This window comes from Amaranthus tricolor, chromosome 4 (assembly GCF_026212465.1).
Source record: "Amaranthus tricolor cultivar Red isolate AtriRed21 chromosome 4, ASM2621246v1, whole genome shotgun sequence".
Lineage (NCBI taxonomy): Eukaryota > Viridiplantae > Streptophyta > Magnoliopsida > Caryophyllales > Amaranthaceae > Amaranthus > Amaranthus tricolor.
Window position 1 is genome coordinate 24,136,413 of NC_080050.1, and position 9,953 is coordinate 24,146,365.

The 9,953-nt window shown below is 29.4% G+C and overlaps 2 protein-coding genes across 2 annotated transcripts in view; one reads left to right on the forward strand and one right to left on the reverse strand.

Annotated features, from left to right (window-relative positions):
- Positions 1–1,303: 1,303 nt before the first annotated feature.
- Positions 1,304–2,568, forward strand: LOC130810397 (ethylene-responsive transcription factor ERF014). Its single transcript, XM_057676440.1, has one exon. It carries the CDS (start codon positions 1,415–1,417, stop codon positions 2,060–2,062), a length of 648 nt encoding a protein of 215 aa, XP_057532423.1. The 5' UTR covers positions 1,304–1,414; the 3' UTR covers positions 2,063–2,568.
- A 6,301-nt stretch (positions 2,569–8,869) lies between these two features.
- The window catches only part of LOC130811116 (uncharacterized), a 2,222-nt gene continuing 1,138 nt past the window's right edge, over positions 8,870–9,953 (reverse strand). Inside the window, exons 1-2 of the mRNA XM_057677290.1 lie at positions 9,676–9,953; positions 8,870–9,593 (exon numbers count right to left, since the gene is read on the reverse strand). The exon at positions 9,676–9,953 is cut by the window's right edge and continues 1,138 nt beyond it. Coding sequence (XP_057533273.1) covers positions 9,179–9,593; positions 9,676–9,953 — 693 coding nt within the window. The 3' untranslated portion in view covers positions 8,870–9,178. The remainder of the gene's footprint in view (positions 9,594–9,675) is intronic.

The window sequence follows — 9,953 nt, forward strand, 5'->3', positions numbered from 1 at the left end:
TCACTATTTTGGCAACAATATTCTTGAATAAGTGACTCTAAAATTAAGATTATTCACAATTAATTAAACGTTGAAATTATTGTAAAAAAGCTGAATTATTTTAAGTAATTTTTTTGTTTTTATATACTACTACTATTACAAGTTGTTGGTAGAGTAATTTCAAATGCTCTCTCTCTCACCCAGTCAGCCTGAATTTTGAGATCCATTAATAGGTTTTATAGTAATATTATTAATGACTAGTTAAGTTATTACGAGAATAAAATAAAATAAAAATACAAATGATATTTTTTTGAGTAAATATATACAGATCATGAGAAATGTGTAATTAATTAAAGGAAATAGCAAAAAAAAAAAAAAAAAAAAAAAAAAAAAAAAAAAAACATGTTAAAAGAAAATTTGACAAACTAAGTCGAGTAAATAAAGATGAATGAAAGCAAATTTAAAAAAAGAAAAAATTATCTCCAATAAGAGTAGTCGTATGTATTTAGAAGTATGATAATTTTACTCGGCATATTCTTTTTGTTTGTTCACTTTATCTTTTCATTGCTTTGAAACAATTACAAAATATAAAACTTTACGTTAAAATGATTGTATTTTAGATATAACTAATGTAGAAACTCTTGTCTTGCACGAATTTGTAAGTACAAAATATATATAAGAAAACTGTTTCAAATAATAATGCAAGTATATACTATCGTTATTAAATTTACCAAATACATAATTTTTTAAACCAAAACATAATTGCTGATATTTTATTAAATTATTTACCCAATACATAACTTTTTTCATTCAATTGAATATATTAAATTCTAAGTTAACTACCCTGTCCAAATTATTTACCTAATACATAACTTTTTTTCATTGAATCGAACATATTAAATTCTAAGTTAACTAAATAGAATTATATACTATGGTAAATCATACAAATAATATTGTCATGTAATCAATTATTATCTATATTACATAATTTTTTGATCTTATTTTTTATGCTAAGACAAAAAATGCAGTAAGTCAAAAATTTACCATTTTTAGTCATTAAATAAATAATAATCAACATGTAATCATTTCATAGGCCAAATGATATTTTTCTATTTATCATACCTCTTGAAACCCTTTTTAAATTTCACTATCTTGAAATGGAATATTTTAAAGTAACTAGAAGTAACAAATAGAAGAGAAACAAAGATGGTGTATTATTGATATAAAAATGAGTAACATCTGTCACCCATAACATGAACTTTCCTGTTTGACTTAAAGGGATATGGTAATGTAAGGCTAAAACTACCATCTATAAATAGAAGACGATTGTCCAATCTCATTCTCCCCAGTCCAGTTTCCACCTTTAGCTTCAAAATCTCTGATAATAAAGAAATTAACATAAACAAATAAAGGAATTAAGTAGAATTAATATATAATGGTGAAATCAGAGGCAGCAAAGAAGCAAACAGAATCATCCAGCAACAGATCAACAACAACATTATTAAAGAAGAAATACAAAGGAGTAAGAATGAGAAGTTGGGGATCATGGGTATCTGAAATAAGAGCACCCAATCAAAAGACCAGAATCTGGTTAGGTTCTTATTCAACCCCTGAAGCAGCTGCACGTGCTTACGATGCTGCCCTCTTATGTCTTAAAGGCTCTTCTGCTACTTCTAATCTCAACTTCCCTCTTTCCGAGTATTCAAACTGTCCCCTCATTCCCAATAACACTAATCTCATTATGTCTCCTAAATCTATTCAAAGAGTAGCTGCAGCTGCAGCTACAACTTCTGTTACACAACATCCATTACCATCATCATCAGACATATCTTCATCACCATCCATGTCATCATCATCGCCTGAACAGCTGATTGATGATAGTAATAGCATCTCTCTTAACCCATCATCATCATCATCATCATCGGGTTATGATGTGGGGATGAATGATTCATGGCCATGGTTTGATTTGTCCCCTAAATGCATTCATCCTGATTCATTGTTCTTTAATCCTCCTACTATGAATATCTTTGATATCGAACAGTTATATGACGAAGTTGATATTCCTTTGTGGACTTTTTGCTGATATTACCTCTCTTCTGAAAAACTTACTACTCAAAAAATATCGGTATTCTTATTAATTAATTAATTCTCCTTTCTAGCTAAATATATACTGATTTATTTTTATGGTAAGCTCATTGAAAAAAAACACTGACAATAACTCTTATTTATTTATTTATATATTTTGAATAATAAATAATAATTATATAGTAGCTAGCTAGTATTATGCTGTTAATTAATTACATCTATGTATTCAAGTTATTAGCATTAATATTGTATAAGATGAATAGACAAAGGGGACAACAAACCCCCGTATAGTTGCTACTTAGATTGGGGTCTGCCATTTTTTTGGACCTCATTTATATTATAATTTAAATTAAATGTATAATTATGTGCAAATGAAATGTATTCAGAAATTCTTTATTTGTAAGTGCATTGAATTAAACTTATAAACTGATGCAGTATTTGTTTGTAAAAGAATACTCTACTTTATTGTAATCCCTCTCTATGTTCCAATTATTTTTTTACTTGCTGTTTTGGTCAGTTCTATTTGTTATCTCTGCCAAATATTTTTCTATAATCTTTATTTGTACTAATGTTGGACAAAGTGTCTTTACATCTTATAAAATCTCAATATATTTTATTTTTTAAGTCTCTATATGTTTTTTGCTTGTAATTAAAACCGGCCAATATAAAATATTTTATTATCTATCTTATAATATTATTATAATCACAAATTTCATTTTTCTTAATTTTCATGGCTATCTAGTTATAGTTTTTCTTATTAGTTTTCTGTATTTCGTTTTTTCGTTTAGGTTATGGTTTTAGACTTTTGATCGTAATATCATCATCGAACTAAAAAAGTTCACATCCTTAAATCAAATGGTGCAATTTCACATAAATATAGCGAATATATGTTATGGCTATCTGGTTAAAGTGATGCAAATGTAACAATTTGGCTTATATAATCAATTTTCTTTTACAATGCCAAGAAGCATGAAGTATTTTTGTGAATGCTTAGAAAAGGGTGCATGAGGGTCATAATTTCCATATTATTTGATTTGAATGTTGTTGTAGTCAAACTATATTTCATACCATGCCAGCAGATTATAACGACAAATGATCCATTTCTGAGCTTAGTTGGTTTCCAATATCAATGGCCATATATAGTCAAAGGAATGGGAGAAATATTTTTTATAAACGCTTGCTATATTATATCATTCTCTATTCCAAATTTTAATATTATATGAAATAATTAAGAAAACTAAAATAAATTTTTCCTATTTATTTAAGTTTGCATCATATGACTGAAATATAAGTGAAAATTCAAAGGATTAGATAGAATAACTCTAAAAAGAGTTCAAAGTCAGAATTTACATTATAAATAGAAACATATTTTTTTTGGGCAATAATAACAAAAATTGGATCAAAAGAAACATAGGGAAAAATGGATAGAAAAACTTTTATACTAGGTTTTCTAGAAAACAAATAATTAAAATCCAATTTTACTATGTTAAAATTGTTATATACTTGTCATGATATGAGAAAAATTGACAATATAAACAAATACTAGCTTATTAGTTATTACTTTTCAGTATTTTTGTTGGCTTGCTAAGAATACCTTGGCTTCGGTCGGTAAGGGTGAAGGCCTTTGAAATCATTATCGAATGCTTAAAATTTTTAATTGACTTCTCGAAATTTACTTTTTAGTTATAGAACTTTAAATTAAGTTGGTCAATTAACAAACTTAATTTGTTTAAGATTTGTCATTAGACATTATATAATTAATAATAATAATAATAATAATATATTATAATGTATTGAAATTAAGATTAATTAATTAATTAATTAGGAGAGCCATTAGTGTGATTGAGTTGCATGGCTGATAGTAAAATTATAATGCACATGGACTGCCTTTATACATGCAAGCAAAGGGATGGGTGCATGGGGCTCCATCCCTTCTTCAAATGTTTTCTTTCCTTTTACATTGCATTTAGCCTCTTCAAAGATGCAGAAGTTATTATTCATATGTGTTTTGTGGGTCCCATATTAAAAGATTTGGACTATATTAGTATGTAGCTCACGTGGGGCCCTTTTTGGCTAAATTAAGGATAACAATGCCAAAATCCGCCATTAGTTTGCACATTAGCTTGTGGGTCCTACCCCTACATATTTTTGGTTTAACTTTTGGAAAAGAATAGTGCACATGATGGATGCACTTGCTACTTAATATGCTTGATTCTCATGCATGCTATTGCTAATAATAATAATGTTGATCGAGTAGAACATGTCATGTGATCTTGGAGCATCGTTTTAAAGTTTGTTCATCATACTTCTGTTTAAACATCGCCTTTCATCATTTTTACTTCGTTCCTACGGAAGGTTTTCCCATTTTATTTTTGGTTTAGGAAGTCTAAATTAATCGACTAAGTTCTTTTTCGCATATGATATATAGTAGCGACACTTTTAAAAGTATATGTGTTTACAACTTTTGAATCAACTATCATTTTTAAAGTGTCATCATTTACACGAAATATAACATTTTAAACCTATTTTTAATGCTTTTTAATGTCACCTTCTGAAAAATTGTACCTCATTTCAAGTTAATATCTACTACTTCTCCTTCACTTCTATGAATCATTATTTCAATTTGACGACCGCTTTTCTTGGCCGCTATTTGTCTTTATATATCCTTTTAATTTGGTGTCACTATATCAATAATTAAATATATATATATATATATATATATATATGTTTTACTACTTCCGTTTCTTAAAGAAGTTCTTAATTTTAATTTTGGGTGTTCTATTTGTTATTTTTATAAGAAATCTTTCTATATATATCACAAATTTTGTCTAAAAATAACATTTTTCATCCTCATTTTAATATTTTAATGATACTTATGGTATTCACATATCTTTCACTAACTTCATTTTAGCATTTATATATTCGTTATGGTCCCCGCATGTTTCTCACTAACTTTATAATGACTTTTTTTTTATTTGTTGTGATCCTATATTTTTTTCCACTAATCTTTTAACATTTTTTAAATGTTTATTGTACTGACTTTTTCTCCATCAAATATATTATTCAATTAAATAATATATTCACCATCTAAAATATTTTATTTTTTTTATTCCTATGAACATTTTTTGTGGAAACTTTATTAAGGAACGGAGGGAGTATATAATAATAATAATAATAATAATAATAATAATAATAATTATTATTATTATTATTATTATTATTATTATTATTATTATTATTATTATTATTATTATTATTATTATTATTATTATTATTATTATTATTATTATTATCATAAAATATATCTAATAACTCATTTTTCAAGCTTATATGTGTGGAAAAATAAAAGAAAAACAATGGACTCTAAACAATTAATCATGAAAATTTCTAGCACCTATAAGTGTGGTAATATGTACCATCCGAAATGCTTATAATTGTTACAAAGCTTATATTTAGTCATGTTTTATAAGTGTGCTTAAATTTTTTCTTCACAAGTTGAAAGCACCTTTAATTAAGTGTGGGTAAATACTTCACCCTCACATATAAGCGTGGATGAATATTTTTAAGCATAGGAGCATACCATATATATATATATATATATATATATATATATATATATATATATATATATATATATATATATATATATATATATATATATATATATATATATATATATATATATATATATATATATATATATATATATATATATATATATATTAATTGACTTTATTATTTATTCCCATTGTAATATATGTGTGCTTTTTTCTTGCATGTAGCTTTATCATCACTAATATTCATTTTCATTCAACCCACTTGTTCCAATATCATATATATCAATATATGTAACTCTAAGATCAAATGATATAAAGTGATTAAATTATTGTCATAAAAATAAAACGGTTAGATATCATATAAAATTCTTTCATATGAACTATAAATGTACAAAAACAAAAATGTGTACAAAACCAAGATACTCTAGCTATGAAAAAGGCACGCATTCCAAGAAACAAAACATGCTAATTTTTAATTATTTTTTGGCAATAATAAAGTATAGGAGGAACCCCTTAATGCCAAAAACCATCATCTCAATGAAAATAAAAAAATCACAATGAAATAAATCAAACAAACCACAAACACAAAGAAATGTATTTAAAGAAAAGCAAGGTTACTCTATCTTCACGTATTTGTTTGTGACTCTTAACTCGCTTCACTTGGGAAATAAAAACAAACTGAACTTTTATTGAATAAAATATGAATACATGATCTCCTGGCGATGTATTTATATGAGAATAAATCTAACTTCGAGTTTCAAAAATATGTAGGTTACGCTTCACCATCTAAGAGGCCTTGTAAACCAGTTGGGCGGGCCTAATTCATTTAGAGATCATGTGATGAAAGAAAATTAGAGCTATTCAACTTCTCATATTTCAGAATTAGCGAAAAACTGAAAAAAAAAAAAAAAAAAAAGCTAATTATAAAAAAAATTCCCAAAATATTCGAAAAATTTTAATTCTTAAAATAAGCGTCTTCATGCTAAATCTAAGGTTAGGTATGTTCACTATTACTAACAGCGAACAAAGAAATTAGTTAAAAAGAGTTAAAATTTTTTATTCGCTGTTACTAATAGCAAATAAAAGGAAGACAATATTATAACGTAAAAAGGGAAAAAAATAAAAACATATTTGTTTATTATTACTAACATAGTACCTCAAGTCCAAGAAATACTTCTATTAGCCCACGGCGATCCCTTTAACCTAAGTAGGAATTATCTCCATTTCGGAAGTATTAATCTAAGTAGGAATTGGATTAGCTTTTACAAGTTCTCATTAAAGTAGATTTGTCCTTGCCATCATGGACAAAGAAGTCATCTAAAGAGTTCAAGACACATATCCATTATACACCTTTTAGGAGTTAGGACTATACAATAGACAATTGGGCCTACATTTGTAGTCATATAAGAATAATTTAATAATTGAACGAGGGGTTAGTTCTATGGCAGCTAGTCTCTTGAGAGACCGTCCCTTTAAGAGACGTATCTCAAGCCCAGATCATTAAAGATTAATGTCTATTTATCGTATTTTTAACGCCTACTTATCGTATTTTTAAGAAAATTTGAAAAAAGTAAGATAAATAAACAACTTAATTCCAAAAATAAGGTTCGTGAAAACTTATTTCCCAAAATAAGCGTCCGTACATCCAAGCCTAGCCTCGGGATAAGTCACTGTTGGTAACAGCGAAAAAGGAAAAAAAAAGAAAAATAAAAACCCAAAAGTCGCTGTTAGTAACAGCGAATGAGAAAAAAAAATTAAAACCCCAAAGTCGCTGTTAGTAACAGCGACTTTAAGGTTAACTGATAACTTCTTGATCTCGTAGGTTGGAATGAGAAAGTAACTGAGAACTGAAAACTTAAAAAACATTAAGTCGCTGTTACTAACAGCGACTTAAAAAAAAAAAAATTTTTTTTTTAAGTCGCTGTTACTAACAGCGACTTTGGGGTTTTTATTTTTCTTTTTTTTTTCCTCTTTCGCTGTTACTAACAGCGACTTATCCAAACCAGTGGTTTGGATGTACGGACGCTTATTTTGAGAAATAAGTTTTCACGGATCTTATTTTGGGACATAAGTTGTTAAAATGTCTTACTTTTTTCAAATTCTCTATTTTTAACGCCTACTTATCGTATTTTTAATGTCTATTTACATTAACTTTTAATGCTTACTTACGTATCCTTAATGCCTACTTTCAATATCTTAAATGTCTACTTACATCATTCTTAATGCCTACTTACAATATTTTAAAAAATATATAAGGGGCCAGTCTAACTAGAGATGGTCTCTCAAAGAAACCGTCTCTCACAAGAATTTGACCACAAATCTTTTGCAATAGGCAGTGAACATAGCTCTCAACTCATCAATGACGCTCTAGAAAAGTATATCCCTCTCTAATAGCAAGAATGAGATTGCCTCTGGGTAAATTAAATATAATGGGAGGATGATTTCTCCTATCACATCTTCATAAGACCATCTCCAAGAATATTCCAAACAACCCCTATAATCGATGCCTAGGGTAGAAGGACCCTTCAAGGTCCTACCAAAAAATGGGGAAAATGCCTACACAGTGAACATACCGGAGGAATCTGGCATCCACCCTACGTTCAACATTAAATTAGTGTCGGTTCCTGAATAAGGTCGGATCCAAACCATCCATACCTGCAAGTGATCATGCCAATGTATTAGCACCCTGATATGATGTCCATACTCCATATACCACAAAGCAGCACGTCGTCCACACTTCACATAATCGGATTCTAACAAATGACACCAGCAATTATATATATAGAGTAGTATGCAGTTTTAGGTATTGCTTGAATGAGGTTTCTTCCATCAGAAATGGCCCAAATTTAAATGACTTGGCATGCAGAATAACAGGGAGCTTGACTACTTGCTTGCTTGAATGAGCAAGGTAATGCCAATTCACTTACATCATTATTCATCGTATTTAGTGTATTCCGTTCATAAAAACTATGATCATGCTCTGAAGAGGTATGAGAGACGACAATCCATACCATACCCACCAAAGAGTCCCACGGCTCGATAGAGATGCCCAGATAAAGAGAGAATGAGTGGAGCTGCACCTACATTAATCCCTTCCCTATCTCAACTTCGTCTAACAGCCAATTGGACCTAGCAAAGAAAGGGTCGATGCACTCAGGCGAATTTACGATGTGGATTGGCCAGCGTTTTCTTCGCCTCATCATAAAGACATTCTATTGAGAAATCTACTTTCAAGCATATGTCAAGAATTCAAGAGTATACTTTGGAAAATCAAATGCATACAACATTTATCCTTACAAGAACAAGTAAATTTTATCATGATTCATCATAATTAAAATCAAAAAAATATAAATGATTAACAACATTTAGAATAGATATTAGAAAGTAAATACATTTTCAATAGTATTAAAATTCAATGATTGAAAGGGATAAAAATACCCCTTTCCCAACCCAATTATCTAACTAATTTAGAATCAAAATAACCCTAAAAAAGGCTTATAGACTCCAAAATTGTTGAAGAAACAAACTTAGGGAAGAACATGAACATCCATGGCATATCATCTCCCACATTTCACTTCATCATTTACCGCCTTTTCCCCATCATCGGTAGCAGCCAACTCGACTCTATTAACCGCCATCTCCCCTTCATCAGTCGCTACATCCTGTTTGATATCCGCGTTTTCCCCTTCAGCATTCGCCGCACCCTCCACTCGATCATTAGGAGGGCGAAAATCAGGATAATTACGATGATTTAGGGAATGTAGCCAAACAGCAACAGACCCTTCCTTATGTTCGGTTTTGGCTATATGAGTATATATATACTTCAGTTTGAATTCCTCAGCTTCTTCCGCGTAATCTTTCATCGATATCTCCTCGTGCGAATCTTTCCATTTATTGTTATACGAGGTGAATAAACATTCATCCAAGTATAAACCTACTTCTGGAGCTGTGGGCACATTAATGTGATAGTCCCTGAAATTCACATAGCAATTATACATTACACACATATCAAACTTCACTAAATCAAATCAAACAATCATAGATTTCGTCTTACTGATCGAATGCTCGGTCATAGATTGATTCAGGAACGAAATCCCTCATCACTGCCACCGCCATTCCTATCATTTTCCGAATTTGATGAAGCATAAAGCTTTGCCCTATAACCTCGCATTTCACGAACTCTATCCCTTCGAGAGTAAGCGTGGTGTTGGCTTCGAACGATACAATGTATCGTTTTGCTGAGGGATCTTCAGCCTTTGTTCGGGTTGTAAAGTTATGAAAATTATGGGTTCCTACATAATAATTGAGGATTCTATTAAACCTAGTTCTTTC

Bases quoted from the DNA above. Each gene is read 5' to 3' on its own strand.
- LOC130810397 (XM_057676440.1), top strand. From the start codon at position 1,415: ATGGTGAAATCAGAGGCAGCAAAGAAGCAAACAGAATCATCCAGCAAC.